Source organism: Cyrtonyx montezumae, unplaced genomic scaffold (assembly GCF_038088225.1).
Source record: "Cyrtonyx montezumae isolate F1298 unplaced genomic scaffold, pur_monq_1.0 scaffold_3, whole genome shotgun sequence".
In the NCBI taxonomy this organism is placed as follows: Eukaryota; Metazoa; Chordata; class Aves; order Galliformes; family Odontophoridae; genus Cyrtonyx; species Cyrtonyx montezumae.
The window spans coordinates 54,317,076-54,341,196 of NW_027072034.1; the positions used below are offsets into that span (position 1 = coordinate 54,317,076).

A 24,121-nucleotide genomic window follows, 5' to 3' on the forward strand; every position below is an offset into this window, starting at 1 on the left:
CATTGTCTAAGGTACTCAGGGTTCACATACTTCTTGGTTTGCTGCACTCATCCCCAGTACATACACTCCTCCATTTCCTTCGTTTATACATACTTTGTAGTCTGGATTCAGAGTTTGTTGTTTTGCACAGCTAGAACTATCTTTGTATCATGTAAAGTCAATCACTCTATCACAAGATTTACACACAGGTGCTAAGCTAGCATCTTCTGCCATATACCTGCAAGATAAGTTTGTTTAACTAGTTCTTCTCAGATCTTATTTTGCAAGGACATCTTATCCTTTCATTTTTTATCTCAAAACCATTTCTCCTTGTCCTGTCATGACAAGGAGACAGACTCTGCTCAAGAGTCTGTCTCCTTCCTTCTTGTACCGCCCTTTAGGTACTGAAAAGCCACTCTCAGCTCCCCCTGGAGCCTTATGTTCTCCATGCTGAACAGCCACAGCTCTCACAGCCTGTCCTCATAGGGGAGGTGTTCCATGCCTTGTATGAACTTGTCCTGGCTCGATTTCTTGTCTTAACTTTGTTGGTGGCTGCTCAGGATAGAGCACTGCATAGAGAGCTTCAGGCTGGTCAATCCACTGGATGTGATTTTGCATTTGTGAGCGCCAGCATTAGCTTTGCAGTCTCACTGTCCATACACGTGGGCCGAAGAGAATGCTTGGGAATTCTTAAGCCTTTTTTGGCTCCGCTTAACCTAAGTAACTTCATGTTACCTTCAAATCTCACTTCCCCAACTCTTTTATGTGGTTTCTTATTAAAGGATTATTTTTCAATCATCTTCTCTTCAAGGAAAATGAGGTATGAAAACATAGTCAGTTTGAGATGAAGGTTATATAATCCTAAATGGCATCAAGACTTCCATTGTTACTCTGAAGTAAATTAATAGTATCCCTAATCAGAAGCATTTTGCGTTGCTAACTGGCTGTGCTGTTTTTGCAGAAGTAATTGCAGTATATACTGGGCGGTGCAACTTCAGTTGTACCCAAGGGAATTGCCTTCTATGAAATGTGCACCACAGTGTGGTGCCTAACATGCAAGAAGGTCTAGATTTCTCCAAAAAGGGGAACTGCAGTGTCAAACTGATAAGACTAGAAGATTTAGCCTGTGTTAGGTTTTCCCCCTTTCATACCTTGTGGGAGATCCACTGCCAACAGTGAGCGTTGAAGTAACAGGATAGCTCAGGATGGAAAGGGCCTTGGAGAGTTTGTAGAAATCAAGTGGCAGCCAGTTGGTATGTGAACAAGTAGGACCCCATGTTTGCTAGCAAGGGGTTTATTTGTGCACAGTTCTGTTTGTTCCAGATGCTGACATGTTCACTGCTGTCAATTGGTCTCCTCCCAGCTGTGGTGGGCAGAAGGTGGCAGGAGACTTCCCCTGTCAGCCTACAGACATCTAGAGCTGAACACCTCGACAGAGATCCTGTTTTCAGGGTACTGCCATCTAATGCCTTTCCCCTGAGCAGGGAAGTCTCCTCTTAAGAAGCAAGTAAGCAACTGAGAGAAGTGGCTTGGGCACCCATCTTGGGTGATGTGTTGACATCTATACATAGATGATCCTAACCACAGTCCCCTTTTACCTCCACTCTTTCCCCATAAGGGTTCCTTCACTCAAGCACAACCTCAAAACTACCAAAAAGAGAGGGTTTATCTGTTACCTTTACAACCAGGAAAGTAAGCACTCCTCCACACTTTCTTCTTCCCTGGTTAACATCCTAAATTCTCTTCTACATCTGTAAACAACGGGGAAGGACTGACCTTTAAACCGTGTCCCTCCTGCTTTTTTCTGGATCCAGCAGTTTGGCAGATTTCATGGATTTTGGACTCAGTGATCTTTGTAGGCCCCTTCCAGCTGAAACTATTCAATTCTATTCTTATTTTGTTTTATGACAAAATCAGATTCACTGAAATGATTAGCAGTTTTATTAAGTGTTAAACGTGCAGCTGCACTAAATAAGTTAAATTAATGTAACTGTAAATAAGAGCCAAAATTCAGTATAATCAAATTAGAACAATGAACTGTAATAACAGCTATTGAAACAAAATGATGCAATGTCAACTGCATTTACAATTTATGCTGATCTGAAAAAAAAAAAACCAAAAACATACCTGGGAAGATTGTCATCAGAGTATTACTGGGAGTTTTTTCTGTTGCATAATTTTTTAAGAAGCAGACCTATTTACTTGTCAATGGAAAATTAAACCAGCGAGACTCAATTAATGCGTGACACTATTCCCTTTGAGGATAAACATGACTCATGAACAGTTCGTAAAGAAGACGAGCTCTCACGTAGTTTAGCTACACAACCTGCTTAGTTCTCAAACGAGCCCATCAAACTGAAATTAGGCAGTTAAAAAAATCATTCTAAATAAATTCAGTAACTAGCAGATCCTGATATATCTTGATATATTAACCGATATAGCTGTACAGTCGTATTTTCTAATTTTGGTCAGGTTTCTCTCCTACAGACCATGAAGGTGAGTGGAGATGGTTTTTATATAAATTTGATGACAACTTTTCAGCCTGTGTGTCAAGGAACAGATCATGCAAAGCATGATGTCTGTTCATTACCAAAAGCATGTTGCATTCAGCCCTATGCTGTCACTGACCACTTCTATGTTTTCTACATTTTCATGGTGAGGAGTGCTATGGTGGCACAGGTAATTCAAAGCAAGAAGGGCCAAGCTGCTGGGATGAGCTGGGCACAGAAAACCCTGCGCTTCAGATCAGTTCAGATCAGATCAACTCAAGGTCCTGGGAAGGGGAAGTGGAATCATTTCATTTGGAGCGCAGTGGTTCTGGCCGTGATTTCTCTACCAGTTGAGGGACTCCTTGGGGTGCAATGCTTGTGCTGTTTGGCTGCTGAATTTTTAATGGAGGTTTGAGTAACTATGACTATATTTGGAGAAACAACCCAACCCACTTTTTAAAAATATATCCAGCTCAGCAACTTTGAATCTGGGGAATAAGACAGTTTGGGTGTTTGTAGCATGATTTCCAAAGGAGCTGTATAGAGGTGAGGGTGAGACTCCTAGCTGGAGAGGCAAGCTGGATCTCCCAGGGCTGTGATTCAATTGTACAAAGAGAGGTGCCTAAGCCCATGTGAATAAACCTACAGTATCAGAACCATTCACATAGAAGGCTGGTAGAGACGACATAAAACATTATACTGATAGTTTAGATATCCTGGGACATCCCAAGGGCTGTTTGCCCTTTGTTCAGGCTCCTGAGTCTACTTCCTCTGTTGCCCTGACAGAGATTAAATGACACCCAGATCTACATTATCTTGGCCAAATAATTGTGTCAAGGAAGGTGCTTTTAACTGAAGAGGTCTAACAGGTGGAAACTTAGGAGGCTTAATAGGGCAGAATCCTTGACAGTCTTTGTTACTCTTCTATTAATCCTTCAGCAACAATAGGCCACCTAAAAAACCGGCATTAGATGAGCACACCTCAGGTTTGTGGTATGCCTTCCCAGCCTGTACTGCCTCATGCAGTGAGACAGGGCTGAGCATTTCAAAACCATCATTGCTAGAAGTCTGCCTAATCTCCTTGAAAAGTAGGAAATGACTTCCTTATGTTACGTCTCTGTGTTGGATGGCTCCTATCATTAATTAGGATGTTTTCTCAATTGCCCGGTCTAAATCTTCTTACTTCAGTTTAAGCTGATTTCTTCTTGTCCTTCCTTTGGTGGACATGATGAGCAGTTGATCAAAATCCTCTTTATAACAACCTTGTACATGCTGGAAGTCTAGGAGACAGCTTTTCTGTGAACTTGTTTTTGAACTCAAAAATAACTCTTCCAAATAATTTTGGTTTTATTCTACTTGGCCACAAAAAGAGTGGTTTTCATAAAAGAGAGAGACAGCTAAGATCATTTGATAACCATCAATACCCCTCTGCAAAAGCAGGTTTTAGTCCCCTGAGATGTGACCTGTCAGACATTAAAATGATACTCCATTTATCGGTGCCACATGTAATCTGTAAATCCTTCTAGCGAGATAAACATTTACAATTTTGTTCCAACAAAAATGTTTGGAGAATTTAACTGCCTGGTGCCCCTGATCCCTCATTGAACTTGCGGTGGCTTATGCGACTGGTTGCTGAGCCAAGGGAAGCTATATTAGGTAATCTGGATATTAACACAACAGACTTCCCACTTCTTGCAAAGCTGGAGATTAGGAAAGACAGTGTAGATGATCAACACAAACCAAGTATGTCAATTTGAGAAGTCTCTCTGGAGTGTTTTCTCACCAGTACTGCCACTTCAGTCAGTTTTAACTCTCAGATCCATAGGACCATCAGTTCTGTGGCCTGAGCATTAAAAAGAACATGGCCAGCAGGCCAAAGGAGGTGAGGCCTGGTGAAACCACGTCTGGAGTACACTGTCCAGTTCTGGGCTCAAGAAAGAGGGAACTTAAAGACAAAGACCAGCAGAGGCTGACAGAGCACTGGCACAGGCTGCCCAAATGGGTGGTAGAGTCTCCTCCTGAGACATTCAAGACCTGCCCAGGCACTTTCCTGTGCAATCCTTAGTCCCAAGGAATAAACGCAGTGCAGGATTTGGGTTTACTCAAGTCCTGAAGCAGGATCCCCTCATGGCAGATATAAGTAAGTGGCGGCTGCTGCAGATGGGGAGGACATGAAAGATGCCATTGTGTCCCTGAATTCTTCCCTTGTTTTCCCAGTGGTGAGGGTAGTACTAACATCATGCCTTGCTCCCACAGCTCTTGCCTCACTAGTTTTGCTCAGCTAGCCAATGTTTGAGTTGGTGCTGGGCATTGTGGGAACTCTTGCCACACAGAGCTTTGGAAAAATGCAGCTGTCTATATTTAGTTCTTAAAATCCCTAATGCCACAATGGTTTAAATTACATCTATCTTCCCAACAAATGGTGAAGACTTGACTATGCAGGGAACACTACTCCTGGAGAAATTTTTCTATATGAGAAGAGAAATACCACATGCTGCCATAGTATTTCTTTGTGTTAATGTCACATGAGCATCGGTATCAAATTATTTCATTAAGGAATCACATTCCTGCCTAAAATAAATCAAATAATAAAAAAGTGTGGAGATCAGACCAGGAAGTTGTATGGAGATATAACATCCTGAAAATTTGTCTTGTCTGTTCTTTTTAAACCTGCAGATGATAAACTGTGCATAGTTCACATATTTACAGAGTTCTGTGAAAGATTAACAGTTACCTCCTGTATAATATATACTAATGTCGGGGAAGAAAAGCATCTGAAACTGTAGAGATGTCTGAGACTCTTTGGAAACGTAAACCATAAGCATAACATTGCCATGAACTCTTCTCATGTGGACAAGAAAGGATTTGCACTGATAAATCCTATTAATGGAGATTATTTACACAAATCTTTTGTGCAACGTACTCCAAACCATTTATGTTAGGTACATTTCTCCTGTGGCATGTGTGTTGGAATAACATATTTTTAATAATAGGTTCATGTTGCCACTTACAGATGTGCACAGCCAGGACTCACCAGTGTTTGGTTTCCTCTGAGGAACAGAAGCTGAGCTCACAAACCTGTAGATGCTGTACTCCAGCACTCCTCCTTGGTTTTTAGTACAAACTTCATGAAGCACTTGTCTGCCCTCAATAATCACCATGGTAGGTGACCACAGCTACTCCAGAAAAGTCTTCTGACAGTCTCCCACTCCTGCTGCTATCCCATGATGTGATTTATCATTGCAGTCTGGGTGCTCTGATGACTTCTAAGAGTACTAATTGCCTTATTATACTCTTCAGTGTGAGAGTAAAACCTTTTGACATTTTACTTCCTTCCCTGAGGAAAACAAATCCCAGTTCCTGGGACATTACCTTCTGCTGCCTCTGTGATTACTGGGGCGAAGAATTCCTTCAGGCTGTCTGCCTTATCAGCCTCATCTGTCACCAGCTTCTCATTCCAGGGTCTCAGCACTCCCTCATTGCTTTGCACCATTTGTTATTTCCCTTTTTTTTTTTTTTTCCTTTATTATTTGTTAGGTCAATGTTCATCACATATTCCATTCTTTATTTTCTACCAATGTCCTTTATCACATCAGACTCTGCAATACCTCGCTTCAGTTAACTATTTTGATATTACTGCAGGAGTGCCTGTTAACAGAAGGAAAATAATAATGTGATGGATTTCTCTGGTTGTTCCACATTTGAACCCTAAGATGTAAATCCCATTGATAGGACTACTGGAGCCTTCTGCTTGCAGCAAGGTGGTCACCACCACTAGGCCAGGTCACCTGTGGCGTTGCTCAGCTGGGTGACCTGTCCAGTGCTGCACCAACCTTCTCTTGAAAGTGTTTTTCCTAATATCCAGTGTGGACCTCCCAAGCCACCACTTGTGGCTTCTTGTCTGGGAGGATTTGGCTCCATGCTCCATCACCTTTGTCACTCCCCTTGAAGTGTAGGCAGCTTCGGAGTGCCCCTTGGCCTCCCCTTCTCCATGATAAATAACCTGGATTCCCGTTGTGGGTACGTTCCTTTAGGCCCCTGGCCAGCTTAGTTGTTTTCCTCTGGGCCACCTATTTCTTCGCATCCCTCTTCAACCAAAGGGTCCAAAAATGGACACAATTTCCAGGTGTGGTCTCACCAGTGCTGAGTACAGACAAAACAGTTCATAATTATCCATGGCCTTGTTGAATCTGACCAGCACCCATTTCTCAAGCATACATGGTGCTATATAGAGAAAAAAAAAATTAGTAATGATTAGAAATAACTTTTATCTGTATTTTTCAACCTTAACTATAATCAACTGCTAAGGAACATTAAGAATATGGACTCTCTTATTGCTGCTAAGATTCAGTCCTCTTTTTTTTTTTTCCCCGAGTGGTTTCTGAAGCAGTGTGAACACTTGGTTTTCATACATTCCTTTCATGCCTCTGTGGGTCTTTCTTACATTAACAGTTTTGTTCAGGTGGATTCTGGATTATATTCCTGTCTGAGCAGCAGCTAGCTATAATGGCAGTTTTGATTGGTCCACTGGAGAGGGTGTGAAGACTGAAAATAAAGGTGTATTGGGCTGCAGTGTGAGATTATTGACCATCACATGCATGAGAAAACGTGAAAAATGAAGTAAAGTCTAAACTTTACTTCCAGGAAGTGAGCCATTCCATTAAAAATCATACTGGATATATCAGTTCTTAGTATGCTATGTCCCATGAGTGTACAAGGGCAAGTGTATGTACCTCTTGCGGCAATGAAATCACGGAATGATAGAACCATTAAGAGTAGAAAAGACCACTATGATCAACTAGTCCAACCAGCAGCCCATCACACCACGCCCAATGACCACATCCCTCAGTGCCACATCCATACGGCTCTTGAACAGCTCCAGGGACGGTGACTGCACCACCTCCCTGGGCCTCACTGATCTTTCAGAGAATAAATTGTTCCTAATATCCAACTCTAACCTCCCCTGAATGCAGTAACAGGGGTGACCAGGACCTTGTGCCAGAACACCTGGCTTGGCTGGCCTGGCACTGCTCAAGGGAGTGGGAGAAGTTTCTCACAAGGGGGTCCCCTGAACTCTGACCCAGAGCTGTCAGCTGGCAGTCCAGCAGCTGTGTCAGTTGTGGGGTTTATTCCCCAGCTGGTGTCTCTTCACAGACTGTACGCTATGTATGTTATGAAACATGAACAGGCACCAATTCTGAATTACAGGATTGACTTCTGCAGCTTACTCTGTATACATCCCCCTTTTTAAGACCTCATGACAAATGAGTCTAGAACACAGCTGTTTCAGTCTGGCTGATAAAACAAAAACAGCCTTCAAAGATTTAGCCAAATTCTGTCCGCTTAAACTTCAGTAATAAAATCACAATGATTTTGACCAAGAAGTCATCTTACTTCAAATTAAAACCTGATGCTGCTTTAAATAAAATAACTTTAAAAATCAGATTATGTCATTAAGATAATACAAAATGAATAAATGATTTATTATCGAGCTCTTCCAAAACTCATTATTCAGTAAACTTTCAACAGATGTTCACGGCATCGCAGAGGGATATGTGGCATGCCTTGGTGAATCAGTTAGCCCCGTGCTCAATTCTGAAGTGACTGATAACAACTGCTTGAGGCAAAAAGATACACAATCTGCAAAAGAGAAGGCAGTAAAACCACAAAAATGACTTTATCTTGAACTTGACCAAGCAGTATTAGCTATGGCTGGAGAAACAAGATTTTGCTTTTCCTGCATCTTTGAACATTACTGAGCATCCTGTGACGTACATGAATGTTGGCCCATCTTCCTTTGAATGGAGTCTGCTTCTTGCTTTCAGCAGCACACAGTGCGAACTTGTTCTGTTCCTTTGTGATTTTTTTCTTCCTGTCTTTATTTCACTCTCTTCTGAATCTTCTTCGCCTCCATTAGGTTTTGTCAGAGGATAACTGCAACTCTGAAATCATTCCAGAGAGGACTGTACCACAAGAACATCACACTGCTGTTATTCTCCACTCCATTTTGGATGGTGCCATTACCTTTTTTGGCCATAACATAACAGAGCATTCAGTTGGGTAAGAGGGACACCCACAAGTCCCTAGTCTGAGCTGACACACAGGAAACGCTTCTTTTATGTCTGATTCCTTCATGTTTATCGCCACTCCATCACCTGCTCTATCAGCAGTTGTGGTAATCCCCATAAACAACCCAAGGAACAGCAAAGAACTTTGCAAATAGTGCAGTGCCAGCAGACGTTATTTTCCTCAAGCCATTAATGCATTACATAAGGCCGATTCTCATACAAACCACCAGGGTTCACATTTGAAATCACACCATTTCTCCTTATTCTGTCTCTCAGCCAATTTTACATCTACCATGGCATTGCGCTTCTTATTCCAAAGGCTCTGAAAAAATAATAAAAAATATATAAATTTAGCTCAATCACGTAGTTTTTTATTCACTGTCTGAGAACCTCAGATAACAGCAATAGGACAGAAAAACATTCCTCTGCAGAAATTGGGTTTACAGACTGCTATGAAAGTTATTTTCAATTCTACTTTTAACTATGAAGCGCATTCCTTGGTCACAGCAGCCTTTTTAGAAAGGACTCTACAATAAACTCCCTTGAAATCCTTCTGTGGAATAGAATGCTTTTTAAATGCTAGTCTATGGGTATATGTTTTTGGGGTGGTCACTTCATTCTCAGATCCCTTCAGAACATCCAAGATCCCCCCAACCAGTCTGTGTGATGCGCACCAGGTGGCTTCAGGTAACTCTTGAGATGCCAATATCCAAATTCATCATCAGCAGAAAACAACACAGTGGTCACCTTCCAAACATTCCTTGTATCAAATACTAAGGTAAAGAAACCTTTCACATTGTACTATTTTCATCTTTCTTCAGTCCCAGATGAGACAGCCTTCCCTGGACTTCTGCCTTCCAAAAAACTGCAACAGTTTTTATAGAGCTGTAGAAACTCATCTTCTAAAAACTAAACCTTCAGATGTTAACATTATCTGTGGTCATCTGTGTTCCTCGGTTTCTTTTTCTTTTCTTTCGTGGGGTTTATTTGTTTTCTTTGCATTTTAATATCCAAAGTCTTCAAGAGGTTTTAGCTTAACTAAACCCTTAAGCATGGCAGGCATGCATGACATGCTTCAAAACTTACCCTGGCCAGATGCATGCATATGAAGTTAACCTACAGTACGAGTCTCTGAAGTCCACAGTTGTCCTAATCTAAATATATGCTAGCTCACAATGTCAAAGGCCTTTCATGTACGGTCCACCTGATGGACGTTCATCACGTGTCCTACGTGTCAGAAGTTCACATTCAGCCATCAGATGCTAATGCATCACTGCTATAGCTCAGACGTGTAAATGAGAACCCAGCACAATCTGCACAAGGCGGGTTTGGTTTCACATTAACTTGTTGGTACAATATTTAAGCAGAAAAAACAGGGCCTTGGGTAAAAGGCTCACAAGCCTGAAATGCAGAAGCATGTACAAAGCACGTGTTTGGACTGCCAACTTCTTGAAGATAATCTTTTAACAAATTACCAAAACCACTTTAAAATTCTGCTTCAGAATTAATTTTCCAGCCTCTCCACAGCTATGCTTCCCATCTCCTTTAGAGTCTGCCTCCCACTTTGATCTGCCAAAGATGGAGAAGAACCTCATCCAGCAGTTCCATTTGCTTTGCCAGACTTCAGAAGAAACAGGCACTCTTCCAATTAGCTGACTGAACCCAATCTGTACCCGAGCTTTTCCATAGCTGACAGACTAGGCATTGGAAGTCAAATTTAAGAAAAAGTCTAAGTTGGGCAGAACACGGTGGCAATAGAGGTGAATATGAAAGTGAGCACCATTTCTGATTTTATTTCCAGCTAAAAGGGACTGCAAGAGAAGCCTTGGATTCATTCAAGGTACATCATGCTGACGTGTTACCAAGCCTTGCAAGTGCTCATGTAAAAGCTTCTGCACTTCATTTCACCATCTACTCAAGTCTGAAATGGCCTCCACTGTTTACTGTGTGTGAAACAATTAAGCATCAGTTCATGGTGGTGTCTGCATTCGCAACAATTATCTGTGTACTACAGTTTTAGCTATGAGCTTATCCATGTCTACACATCTGGGAAAAATAACACACACATGCACGTAGAACACAGGAACCACAGGTATCTTGCAGATATTTGTACCAGATGCCCACGGGTTATGAAATGAGACATTCTTTATGTATACAATGACCAGAGTCAAAGTTAATTTGCACCTTTAATGAGCTCATGATTCTTTGTTATTTAATACTCTGTAAAAAGAGTATTACATAATTTAAAGGTTATTGCAGTGACTTTTAAAGAACACAGCCAGCCATGAGGCTGGAACTACAGTATCATATACGTTATGCAGTCATCGATACTATCTACTACAGCATGAAGAAAAATACTTTGAAAATAAACAGTATTTACTTGCAAACATAGAAATGGAGCTTGCTTTCTTACAATATGGTTACATATCTATATTCCAAGAATAACATTTTAAAAATGCTAGATCTTGAAAGGTCATAGATAAAAAGAGTCATGATGACGATGAACCAGTTTTGCCCAGAAATGCTTTAATGAGCACGCTGCAGTTTTTCAGCAAATCCTAGTTTTGCCAAGCTTCAAGAGGCAAAAGCCTAAAATGTAAAAGCTTCCAAGTTGCCTATCTAGTCCACTCATCTTGCTCTGGAGGGCCCAGTGATCCACACTGCTTTCTGACAGTGTGTCACCACAACTGTTCTTTGACGCGAATGCCGTCACGAAGAGATGATTCAGATCCTTACGATGCAAGGCCCAACAAAAAGCCTCCAACAAATCCACTGGAGACCACGATGTTCTGTTTGATAAATTCTGTTGACTGAGAAGAAAAACAGTATGCATGAAGAACTGAGTACACTGCGTCTGACTGTAGCATTTAGCACTTTCACCACAACTGCCAGGAACAAGCATACTGAAACTGAGAACATGGTTAGCAACGGGTTTCAAAACATGCACAGTTAAGTGGCAACAATGGAGTGAAAATTGACTCTAGACTGACTTTAACAACACGTTTACAATACAGGAAGCGTTTGGGGAATTAAAATACTAAGCAATTCTCACAGTAATTCCATGTCAGTGCCACTCTTTTCTTATTAAAACCAGAGAGTTGTTTTACAAACCTGGCAAAACAAAATAAATCTATGAGTATACAGCCATTTCAATTTAAATCACACACACACAAACAAACAAAAAAGTTAATAAAAAAATACTGCTCTCTTGGAAGACAGAGGCATTGGAAAACAATATACTGCACTCTGCATGAGCTAATTTCCCAGTAAATTAATCCTACAAAAAACACATGGTAACTTTTGCACATGGTAACTTGCTTTTTACAAGATTTCATGAAGTAATAGCACTGACTATAGTATCTATCAAACAGGTGCCATTTCATAAATCCTTTTCTTTCAGCACTTCACGTTAGTAGCTAGTACACAATTAGAAAAAAACGTAATGTAATTTGAAAAAGGAAAATAAAACCCACCATGTCCCACCCCTTTCTGCAGTGAAATGGAGAACAGGCTAAGCTTATCTGGGGTACAGAAGAAGCCAGAAAACCATCTCTCTTGAATTTCCACTTCAAATCCACATTAAAATGTACAATAATTTTTAGCAACCTAACTGTAATGCCATCAGATTAAGTATGAAACATAAAATCTCCTGTGGCTGCTGTTTCATGGTTGTCTGCAGCACATTCCAGGTCAGGAATCATATAGCTGCAGAGAAACAAATTTGTGCTACCTATATGGCATTTGAAAAAGTGCTAGAACATGCCAAACATACTCCTTTTTTTTTTTGAAAGATAGAGTGATAAAAAGGCTATTCAAATGACAAAAGAAAATGGCCTCAGTGACACTGATCAGTAAGAATTTACCTCTTTTCAACTCAGCATGTAACAGATTCTAAAGGCAGATATTCATGTATAGAAATGAGATGGAGAAAAATACAGCTAGTTACAAAATTCTTATTGCTTGTCTCGAGGAAGAGAGGTCACTCTTCTGTAAACAAACAGTTTGTGATCAGCAGAATAAACCAGTGCTTTTCAATTATTATTTTTTGTCATTTGAAGCTACTGTTTTAACCATACGGCCTCAGCTTTCCACCAAGAATGTGCACAGATAACTGACAAAGACAAGAGCAGTCCCTATGCCACACCAAAGTTAAAGCACTTTTTATACACATCACTGTGTGTGATCCTATAAAAGTGAACAAAATATCAACTTAAATAAAAAGGCACACACTATAAAGTAGACACCCTGGTAGCTTTCCATGCTAAATCAGAACTATGTGGTACAAAACCAAAGAACTATCTTCTACTGAGCAACACACACAAGGGAAGGTGAGAAATACTGGCTGGCAGGAAAGTGCATCACCTTAAACTTACCTCTTCAATTAGAGTATTGATTTCAGGCGCTGCCTTATTTGCACGCTTTTTTAACTGTTTTTTTGCCTTGTTTACATCTTTCTCAACTCTCTTCCAGTCAACTTGTACATATCCACTATGACTAGCGATCTAGGAAGATGAAGTGTAGTTAGTACTGTTCTGGTTAACATTTTCTGAAGCAAAACACAGTAGCTTAGTGCTCACAAAATTTGCTGGCAAGGTTAAAATATTTTTTGTTAAAGGAAAAGACATTCCTCAAGTTACAAAAGGCACTCCAAATACTAATATCTTCTTGCAGGAAGAGCAACTGAAATCAAACAAGCAATTGCAAAGTTCAGTAGACTGCTAATTCTAGTGTTTTTCTATGGTTTGCTTATAACAGCTTTATATTTTTTTCCCTCAGCACTCAGCAATACTTTAATTGCAAGAACAGGAAAGTAAAGTAAACTTACAAGATAAAAATAATTTTAAAAGGAAGTTCAATTTTAGTTTCTTTTGAAATTGTGGAATTATGACTTGTGACAGCATATTTGTGGCAAATAAGAATCATCCTTAGACATACTAGGAACTATTATATCATTTAAACTGTCCAACAAATAAGTATTTGAAAACAGAATTCTACAAAGACAGTAACCAGAAAAAAAAATGAAACTCAAACATTGCAAGTACTGTAACATCAGCTATCTGTGAGGTTCTATAGTACATCTAATCATCATCCCAAACTTTGCCTTCCTTCTCTTATTCAGATTTAATCCTGGAAAAAGGAAGACGTTCTGCTACTCAGCCATCTCCGGCAGTTCTCACAAATTTTCTCAAAACAATTCACAAAATAAATGCATATTTAAATGCTTATAAAAACATAGCCAAAAAACCAGGCAATTACTGCACATTCTGGGTAGAGTTAAAATAAAAATCTCATCAGTTAGAAAAAGAGGAAAACCAAAATAAAGGATTACTCCCAGAGTATTCTCCTGGGGAAACTGTCAGGCTGTGGCTTGGACAGGTGCACTCTTTGCTGGGTAAGGAACTGTCTGGAGAGCTGGGCCCAGAGTGGTGGTGAATGGAGTTAAACCCAGCTGGCAACCAGTCACAGGTGGTGTTCTCCAGGGGTCAGTATTGGGGCCTGTCCTGTTCAATATCTTTACTGATGACCTGGATGAGGGCAGTGAGTGCACCCTCAGTAAGCTTGCAGATGACATCAACTTGGGAGGAAGTGTCAAACTGCCTGGAGGTAGCGAGGCCCTACAGAGGGATCTGGATCACAGGGCTGAGGCCAATGGGATGAAGTTCAGTGAGACCAAGTGCTGCATCCTGCACTTGGCCACAGCAATGCTAGCCAACACCACAGGCTTGGGGCAAACTGACTGCAAGACAGTGCTAAGAAATGCACCTGGGGCTGTTGGCCAACATGTGCCTGAACATGAGCCAGCAGTGTTCCCAGGTGGCCAGAAAGGCCAAACAGCATCCTGGCTTGTGTCATAGCGTTGCCAGCAGGAGCAAGGTGGCAATCATCCCCCTGTACTCAGCTCTGGTGAGGCCGCACCTTGAGTGCTGTGTTTAGTTTTGGACTCTTCACTACAAGAAAGACATTGAGAGCATGCCCAGAGAAGGGCAACAAAGCTGTGAGGGGTCTGGAGCACAAGCCTTACAGGGAGCAGCTGAAGGAACTAAGACTGTTCAGTCTGGAGAAGACTCAGTGGAGACAATACTGTTTGTTACAACCACCTGAAAGGAGGTTGTGGCAAGATGGGCACCAGCCTCTTCTCCCATGTAACAGTGACAGGACAAGAGGTAATGGCCTCAAATTGCACCAGGCGAGGTTCTGGTTGGATATTCGGAAAAAGAACTTCTCAGAAGGAGCAGTGAGGCAGTGGCATGGGCTGCCCAGGGAGGTGGTGGGGTCACCATCCCTGGAGGTGTTCAATGAACGATTAGATGTTGTGCTGAGGCACACGGGTTAATAGTAAAATATTGGTGGTAGGTGGACTGGATGATCTTGGAGGTCTTTTCCAACTGTGGTGATTCTATAATTCTATAATTTTAATTGCTAAGACAAATAAACATAGACCACTAACTTTAAAGGTAAATGACTTACATAAAAACCAGTTTTCAAAGAGTGAGATTTCTCAGATGCTTCCTAAGGCCATGTTTGTCAAATTCAGGTAATTTATGTAAAAGTATTCTATCCAAATGGTACAATTTGTAAATAAAATTCACATGTAATGAAATTATGTAGGATGGGTATTTAAATATACAATATATTAAGCCTGGGCTATCTTAAAATATAAAAAAAAATCCATTAGCCTTGCCTGTCTAATGGAAAACCACTTATGTACACAGGTGCTGGTGTTACATAGCTAATTAAGGACTACCTATTTAGCATGAAGACATGAAGGAGGTTTTAAACCACGCTGGTTTCACAGTCACTGGAAGATAAACTAGGGGAAAAAAAATTACAACTGAAAAAAAAACTGCTAAGGTGGGGGCTAGTTTTTTTTAAATGAATTTAAAATTACCATAAGAATTTGAAGGAAGCCTGATCGTTGAAATGGAGTCATGTAACTCATAAATTCAAAAACTAAATATGGACTTCATATAACTTCAAATGAGCCAAGTGTGTGCTTCCAGTCTGGAAAGCCAATGGTATCCTGAGGTCCATCAGAAGAGGGGTGGCCAACAGAGTGAGGGAGGTGATTGTCCCCCTCTGTTCTGCCCTCATGAGGACCCAGCTGGAGTACTGTGTTCAGGTCTAGGGCCCACAACACAGGAAAGGTGCGGAGGTGGTGCAGAGGAGGGCCATGAAGATAATCCAAGGGCTGAAAGCACCTTGCCTATTAAGACAGGCTGAAGGAACTGGGCTTGTTAAGCTTGAAGAAGGCTGTGGGGAAACCTCATTGCGGCCAGGTTGGATGGGGCCCAGGGCAATCCGATCTAGTACCTGATCTAGCAGCTGGGAACTCTGCCTATGGCAGGGGGGGTTGAACTTGATGATCCCTGAGGTCCCTTCTAAGCCAAATTCTTCTATGATTCTACAAAATAAGTAATAGAAAATTACATTTTAAATATAAAATGTATAAATATGTGTTTTAAATATAAAACGTGTAACTGTGAGGAAGAAACTCTGCTCTTCATTGCAGCGATAGTCAGCCTTCGTCACATCTCCTTTTAGTCCTACTAAATCCCTAAATTTGTGTGTGACCACAGAAACAACCTCAATAAAGCCAAATGTTGCTAAAACTGACTTTAATTTTTAAATCCTAATCCATCATAGAAAAAATTAGCTTAGGCAAAGTTCCCACAAACACATATAATTCTTAAAGTTCACTACTATTTTCAAAGCTGTTCCCTATGATAATGGAGATAAACTAGAATATTAATATTCTGTTATCCTCTTCATGCTTACATACCTATCTGGCTAAGAATACATGTACATACATAACAAACTATTTTTGTTAAAGATCTTCTTCTAATCTTTTTTATATAAAAAAAAAAATCTAAAAAGATGATTACAAATACACCAGTGCAAGATTCTTAAAAATACCTGCATCTCTAATCAAAGTGAGCAGAGAATCTAAAGGAAGGATCTCATTTTAGGGGTGATACTGGATAGGCATGCAAGTAATTTGTTAATATTAATCATAACTGACAGTAATGAGAAAATAATGTGCAAGAGAAAAAAATGTGTACAGTAAGATGGGACAGCAGGATGGGAAGTTATATTTCCTCAAAAGCACACTTTCTCTCGTACTAAACAAGCCTAACCAAGCCCAGAAGCTTCCCACCAGCTCCACGTTCTCAACTTCCTGCTGTATTTATATAGGTAAGCAACCCTCTCTGCTCTTGACATGTTTCCAGAATAGACCTGATGAGTCTGCAGCTTTGATATACAAAGATATGGAGGGACTGAGAAATGATCCTCCAGAAGCTGCATTTTCAGCCACCACGCAGCTTGCACAACAAATACAAAACTGCATGCAGCTCTGTTATCAAGTGTCCAACCCAAAAGCACACTGCCCTCTCCTCACTTCACTGCAGCCCCACAGCATCATTGCAGCATGGTGTCAACATCTCCTTGCACAATGTATAGCCGAGGGTAGCTTAAGGTTTATTGTGCTTTTTGTTATTATTTCTTACTACTCCTAAGTTAGAAAATGATATAACAAGTATTTGAAGTCAATTTATCATATTAATGGAATGAGGCAAAATATGTAAGTGAAAACACACAGAAATACACAATTCTGTGATTAAGTAAGTCGACACAGAATGGAGAAGATGCCAGTTAGCGTGTTGAGTGCAGTGCAGAAAGCATTACTAAGGATATAGGAATTTAGAAACACAGAACAGGCACTTGTTGAGAACAATTGTTTTAAGTAATTTGTTATAGAAGAATGACGTGGAGCGCATACTTCTCTGCCCTGAATCTCACTGAACTGTGTACTGCATAACCAAAAGTTAGAGAAGGCAAATCCCTTAGGCTAGTATCTGAGAAATTATGTTTTCCTTAATATAGACATGGACAATGATTTAGAAGCAGCATATATGAAGAATCACAACTTTTTCAAAAAAAAAAAATCATTAATTCATTAAATTAAGCTGTTGAAAGAATCAGCAGATGTCACAACAGATCTTAATTACAAAAGGAAGGCAAACTCCTTAATCTCATTTTTATTCTCCATAAATTATGTTTTAATTTAATCTTTATTAAGACTGAGAAGCTATACAGATCATTTACAAATATCTGAAAAACCTTTTTTGCTTCTTGTACAAACTGACACTTCAAAGCATAGTGCTTTCAGTTTCATACTAGATTTTTTCAGATAACATCATCACATGCAGGAGAAAAAAATGCACTTCCTAAATCTCAGGACTGAAACATTTCACTGAATGGGCTTTACCCAGGAATGTTGCCTTCTGTCATTCTAGTTTGAGCAGGTAATTACAATGTCAATATTGCAATCAGGAGCTTAAATGAAATCAGCAGCTTCAGAAAAGTGCAGAGAGAAAAAGGAAGTTTCTAGTCACGTGCTGAAATGTTCTTCTGCCCATTTAGGGGAAGCGCTGAATATATATTCAAAAGGAAATTAACATTACAATGTGTGATCTTTAAATGAAAAAATTAAAGACTTCAGAAATTTAATTATACTTCAGAATTTATGACTCAGCTTTAAAAATGCAAAACGTTTTGAATTGAAATGAAAGAGCAAGGCATTTATTTCATTTCCTTCCAAGAAAATCTGATCTTCCTTAATTAAAGATATAGGCAACTTATTTTTTTCCTCTTGGATAATATTCCTTTCCAGATACACTGTAAATGAGATCTACCACAAAATCAGACACTCAAACAAATGGCAATCCAATTTAGTGTATAGAAAGCTCCCTAAGCTTCACAACTCAACAAGCAAAACACTGCATAAGTAAGTTTCAAGCAGTTTCTATTCTTCTCTATCCACAGGTTTTAACTTTTCAGCTTCCTGTAGTGAGCAACACTAATGCAGGGAGTTGCAGGCAACGTGCTGCCTATTGCTCCTGGATTACAGGCCTCTCTGTTCAGCAGACTCTACAGTCATATTTAAATAAAAACTGACATTTAATGAGATAAGACCAACAGCATGCTGTATGGGAACAGAGATTCTGATATTTAACTAGATGGTGAAGAATGATGAGTACTTTCAAGATCCACTGACCAGATATAAATTATATAAAGTTTAAATATGCTCATGATGCAGAAATACACATTGTGGACTAAAAAACTGAGGGGTTTTCAGATTGGTTCATTTGCTGGCACTGCAGTTTTTGCCAAAAATTTACATCTGTATGCTTCTGAACTCTTTCTGATTCAATACACTTGTAAAATTCATCCCCTGTGTTTAGGAACAAGCCCAATAACCAGAGCTTTCCAGGATATTTAAAAAGGTCATCCATGCACCATGGTGAAACAGAACTAATAATGCCAGGAAGCTTCACGTCAAAAGTGTTTCTCTTTGACTCCTTACATTGTTGTTGAAGCTTGCCTTTGAGTAATTTGAAGTCAAGTAAACTGAAGATAACTGAAAATAACCGAGTAATTGAAAACCACCTATGTTCTATATTGAAAACAAGCTAAACCAAGTAGTTTCAAAAGCACACATTCTCTTAAGGAGTGGGATTGCAGTGTTGATGTTTAACAAAGGAAAAAAAGAAAAAGGATGGTCATGAAGAAAGGAAGAATATTTTATGCAACTGTGATTGTTGCATAAAATTGTAATCTTGCTGCATTACACAGTGGGAATGACAGGTCCTATGCAAACTGTCCTGATCAACAGCTGGATCTAATAGCCATTGCCACCAAAGGAGCAAATAAAAGTGGGATGGGTTTTTCAGAAACCCTCCAGGGCTGTGTTGGCAAGAATAAAAAGAAACTATTTTTAATGATCTTTCTCAAAAAAATGGTGTATTATTTGAATGAACCCAAGTATGCACCAGTCTGTTTCCTCATTTGAAGACAAAAGACAAGCTCGCCAATACAAAGATGTGAATAATGCTAGTAAAGGAATTAAAAGTTACTTGGCATCTCACAGAAGGCTATGTGAAATTCTCTTTCACTCAAAGCCTTCTCATTAATTTGAAGGCTTTTAGGCAACATGTCCTCCCATAATACAGTATCTGGTGAAAAATGCAAATGGTTATAGTAGCTGACACCACAAGACTTTTTAGACTTTAAAACCATTTGAACAGGGGAATGCAATCAGACCTTCAGAGGTTCAGTGAATAAAGCTAATAAAGACATCTTGGGGAGAAAAAGGAAAAGCATGGCTTCATAACTAGACCACAGCATATCTTTCAAGTGACTGTCAAAGCAGCCCTCTTTTCTCAAAGCACTGATAGCATTTAAAAGTTTAAAATAAACAGAGCTTAAATATCCTGATCTCTCTAACCAGAGGTTTAAAGGCAGTCCCTCTAATCTGAGGTTGTTGAATCACATACAGCATCTGTTTTTGTGCAGAGCTTTCTTTTGGCTTAACAGAAACTATGGTGCAGGATGGAGTAGATTCTGATTTAGCACTTAAGTGTTTTTTTGTTTGTTTTCTTTTTTGCACACAATTTTCCAACTGAAATTAAGTTTTGGATTGGTAACATTAAGAAGATGAAGTAGATAAGAAGCCTTCCTAATTAAATTTCACCCAGCAGCTGAGTTTTTTCCTATTGTTTAAGTAAATAACATATGCCAACTTATAAAGCATGAAATTCTACATACTTGAAGCAGAAGAAAGCCACCACCTACTGCAGTTGCTGCAAGCTTTCCGACTTTCTGGAACAAAAATCCCGCACACCTTAGGAGAACAAAACAAAAAACCCAGTCCAATGAAGTTGTCTGCTGAACAATGCTGCAGTCCAAAATTCCTGACTACGACAATTAAGTTTTTCATTTAACAAAGCAATGTATCATTTCACATTTTTAAAACTTCAGATCAGCATATTTAATACAATGTTTAATGAATAATGTCTAACACAAAACAATATGAGCGATGGTTGCTAGTTCATGGCTGCCCAATGGCCCCTTTAAGGTAAAGATTGAGATCTCCAGGCTTTGTTCATATGTAAAAGCTGCATGCTGCTATTGAATACAGCACTTTAATAAAGCACAATATAACAATATAAAAGTACTTTATAGCTATTCCCAAGTGGAAGGTTAATACATTATGTTATCGTTTATTCAGCTACACAACCTATAACTTAATTCCCAGCTAAGAAGTTACATCCTACAGCAAGAGCTAAAAGCTGAGGGAAAAATAGGGGCAGGTAAGCGTGCTCTTCTGGGACATGGTCTTGGTCTGTTTTTAATGGATCAAGGCAACATGCCTGCATCAAACTGAGACCAGCAGAGATACCTGCATAAGAGAACAGCTTTGGCAGTAAGGCACCACTGGAGGTTTACCCCCTCCAGTTCCCAAACTGGGTCAACTGCAAAGCCAAGCCCATGCTCCAAGCAGAATCAGGCTGCTTGGGGTCCCATTTCAGCAGGGAAAGGATATTTCCAAGGCTGACAGTCCCATGATCTCACCAGGCACAGCCTCTGGGGTCTGCTCTGCCCTCCTAACCTCACACACTGGGTGATTTTTTTTTCCCTCCCCCGCATATGGACAGTGAATTCATTTCGCTGTTCAAGAAGCGTTTAGATGAGGTGCTAAAGGATTTAATTTAGTAGTTGGGTAGAGATAGTGATAGGAGGATGGTTGGACTAGATGATCTTATAGGTCCTTTCCAACCTTATGAACTTATGAACTTATATTTATATACATGAATACACACATATTCATATGTATGTACACATACACAGATACTGAAATACAGTTTTCACATCTTTCAATAAGCCGTTTTTTATGGATGCCAGATCCCATTAACTACTCCCTAGAAGTTTCAGAGTTTGTGTATATACATCTATAAAAGTTATTTTAAAGCTAAAGAGGCAAATCAAACCCTGGATTGAAAGCTCAGCCTACATTCCCTAAGCAGTACTAAACTTACATACAATCATTTTGAGCATATTTCACCTTCCAAAGCTTGCTTAACTCCATTTTAAAGTTTCGGTGCAAACACAATGTTGTTTTCCGCCGAACTTAACACTACTGGAATACTGCAGCAAACAAATACTAGTCAAGTACCTTTCACAAATAACAAACACCTTGATGTCAAGACTGTGGCCCCATTTTCCAATTTTTGTTCTTATATACACTGCCTGCCTGTCACCATAAACTATTTTAGCACAGCTATGTTGTAGTAGCTGCTTTCAGTTAAGAGACACTGTTTAGCTGTTCAGAATGGCTCCAGTTTAATAAGACATTTCTTTAAAATGAGAGTCTTAAAGATATATTCTGCCACACATTCCTTTCTTCATTTCCATCTCCAATAAAACACACCTTAGCTACAGTATCATAACTAGGCCCCTAAGTCTACACTAGTAAGTAGATCTGCTTTTCCACAGAAGTAAAAATTACATGCAGTAAATTTCCATTTACTCCTTACACTTCTAGAGTTCTGCCGTTTCTTCAAATCCTTTTCACAATAGCTGGTGTGAGTTCCCTTAAGCAACTGGTGTGTTTTACAACTACCACAGAAAGGCCCTAGAATGAGGAGTCAGCGATAAGGGAAAGCCTGTTAAAGAAGATACACGCATACGCTTCAAACAGCCCTGGAAAGAACTCTTCAAAAGACAGTACAAGGCCTAGTGCAGTTAGGAAAGTAGTGCTCCCTCACCAGCCAGTCACTCCACCCATCACGATCTGCGTGGCTACGGAGTATTTCTCTACAATTGGTCCCGAATTGCGGCCAAACAACCGATTCCACCAATGGTGACGCCTTGCGTATTCCGTTAGATCCAACACTTCGTAGGAATCATCATCACTTTCGTGCTCTAAAGAAGGGTAAAGAAGACAAAAGTTAAGTTATTTTCTCAGTTACACAGCGTACTAACGTTTGACTATAAAAAAGAAAAAATAATAACTCTCCAGCAAAGAAGCAAACATTAGCAGAACCGTATTTGGTATTAGTTGGCTAATACAGCAGCTTAAAATGCCATATAAGGGCTAGCCATGGTCCAGTTGTTAACAGAGCAAATTACTTTGAGGTTTTTATGTCATAAGCTTTAAAACAAAACGATGGCAAAGGTATAATGCATAAAATCCTGCCTGGCACAGAAGAACAGGAATCTCTCTCTTCAAGTAGAGAAACTAAGAGGAAGCTAGCAAAAAAAGACAGAGCCCTCCATGCTCCTCCTCGAGGCTTGCCAACCTGCAGAATACCTCACTGCAGGATACCACAGGGACCAAAAGCTGATTGTGAACTTCAAGTAACAACAGAATAAATTAAAGTTCAAAAACCAAACCAAACCAAAACAAAAAACATCGAGGGCTATCAATGGCAACAACAACCAACGCTGATGAGGTCCCCAGCAGAGAGATCAGTAGAACCACTTTGAAAAACTATCACTACGCAAACTTATCCTGTTATTCTTCCTTACTTCATTGTGGAGCCAATGGCTTTCAGATGCCCCACTTTCATCTGACACAGTGTAATTACTTTCACCATCTCAGACCATGTGCAACATGTCTAACTTAAGAGAAAGCACACCCTTCTCTTCTGGACAGTTTGAAGTTTTGAGAATTCCCAGCCTTGTGTTCTCCACAGAGGGCTACACACCAGCTTGACTAATTAGCCAAGAACAAGCACTTAAGTTCCTGTTCTGCAACAGATGAAACAATGAAGCTGGGAATTCAATTAAGTTCTGTAATTTCTGTATAATTCCGTCAACATTTCAAAAACAGGCCTCCTACAACTTCCAATTAAACATCCTAAATGCCACTTACGTTCAAACAGCCAAGGGAATAGATGGTCTACTTTCATATGGGAATGTTTTGAAAGCATCTTGTAGTTCTCAGCGCATACATGCTGGAATTAAAGTCTGTTTCTCTTAGGAACACTTAAGGTGAAACTAAGCTCAGCAATGATGCTGAGACATCAGTCAGAGAAGCCACAATACTACCTGAGATCATAACAACTGGGGATGTAAACATTCTGTCAGGAATGCTGGCAATCTTTTTTTTTTTTTAAATCTATTACTTGTGACTGAATGTGCTGAAGATGCAAGCAATACACATGCAGGTATGAATTCTTTCTTGATGACCTGACAGGACTCGATGACCTCAAGAGGTCCCTTCCAACCCCTACAGTTCTGTGATGTTCCCAGTTATTTAAACATAGTTAGACCTGCAGTGTTCAAAGTTGATACAGAAGGTTGTTCCCAGCTTTCAAGTGCCGATGGTTCACGAGAAGATAACACGAGTCCCAGGCTGTAGAGTTCACTCGAATAACGCATTTCAGGGCCACCAGCACTGCCGGTCTCGGCTGACACACGACCTCCATACATGGCACTCGTCTCACCCTTCGCAGCCATACAGCTGTTGGCTATTCAAACCTACGCACTTCGATACCGGTACGCGAACACACCAGGTGATGGGGACGCTGAGGACGCCGTACCCACAGCGCACCGGGCGACCCCGTCATGACCCCAGGGCCCGCGCATCGAGGACATCCCCGCCACGTCGGCCCTCAGCGCGAGGCCGGGTTCCCGCGAGCGGACTGACCTGGGGCGGTGCGGGGTCTCCGCGCCGCCATGTTGGCTGCTGCTGACAGCGGAGCCGGGCCCGAGGCCGCGCTGCTCCGCCCCCTCTGCGGC

General features: G+C 40.3%; 1 protein-coding gene across 1 annotated transcript; it reads right to left on the reverse strand.

Annotated features, from left to right (window-relative positions):
- Positions 1-8,539: 8,539 nt before the first annotated feature.
- Positions 8,540-24,112, reverse strand: FUNDC1 (FUN14 domain containing 1). Its single transcript, XM_065741592.1, has 5 exons — positions 24,030-24,112; positions 22,144-22,300; positions 20,144-20,219; positions 12,910-13,038; positions 8,540-11,346 (listed from the first exon to the last, which is right to left on the reverse strand). Exons 1-5 carry the CDS (start codon positions 24,058-24,060, stop codon positions 11,269-11,271), a joined length of 471 nt encoding a protein of 156 aa, XP_065597664.1. The 5' UTR covers positions 24,061-24,112; the 3' UTR covers positions 8,540-11,268.
- Between the last annotated feature and the right edge of the window lie 9 nt (positions 24,113-24,121).

Coding starts and splice junctions, on each gene's coding strand:
- FUNDC1 (XM_065741592.1), bottom strand. CDS start 24,060: ATGGCGGCGCGGAGACCCCGCACCGCCCCAG. Junction 20,220..22,143: donor ATGGGTGGAGTGACTGGCTG/GTGAGGGAGCAC, acceptor TGTTCTCCTAAG/GTGTGCGGGATTTTTGTTCC. Junction 11,347..12,909: donor TCAATACTCTAATTGAAGAG/GTAAGTTTAAGG, acceptor TTTTCTTCTCAG/TCAACAGAATTTATCAAACA.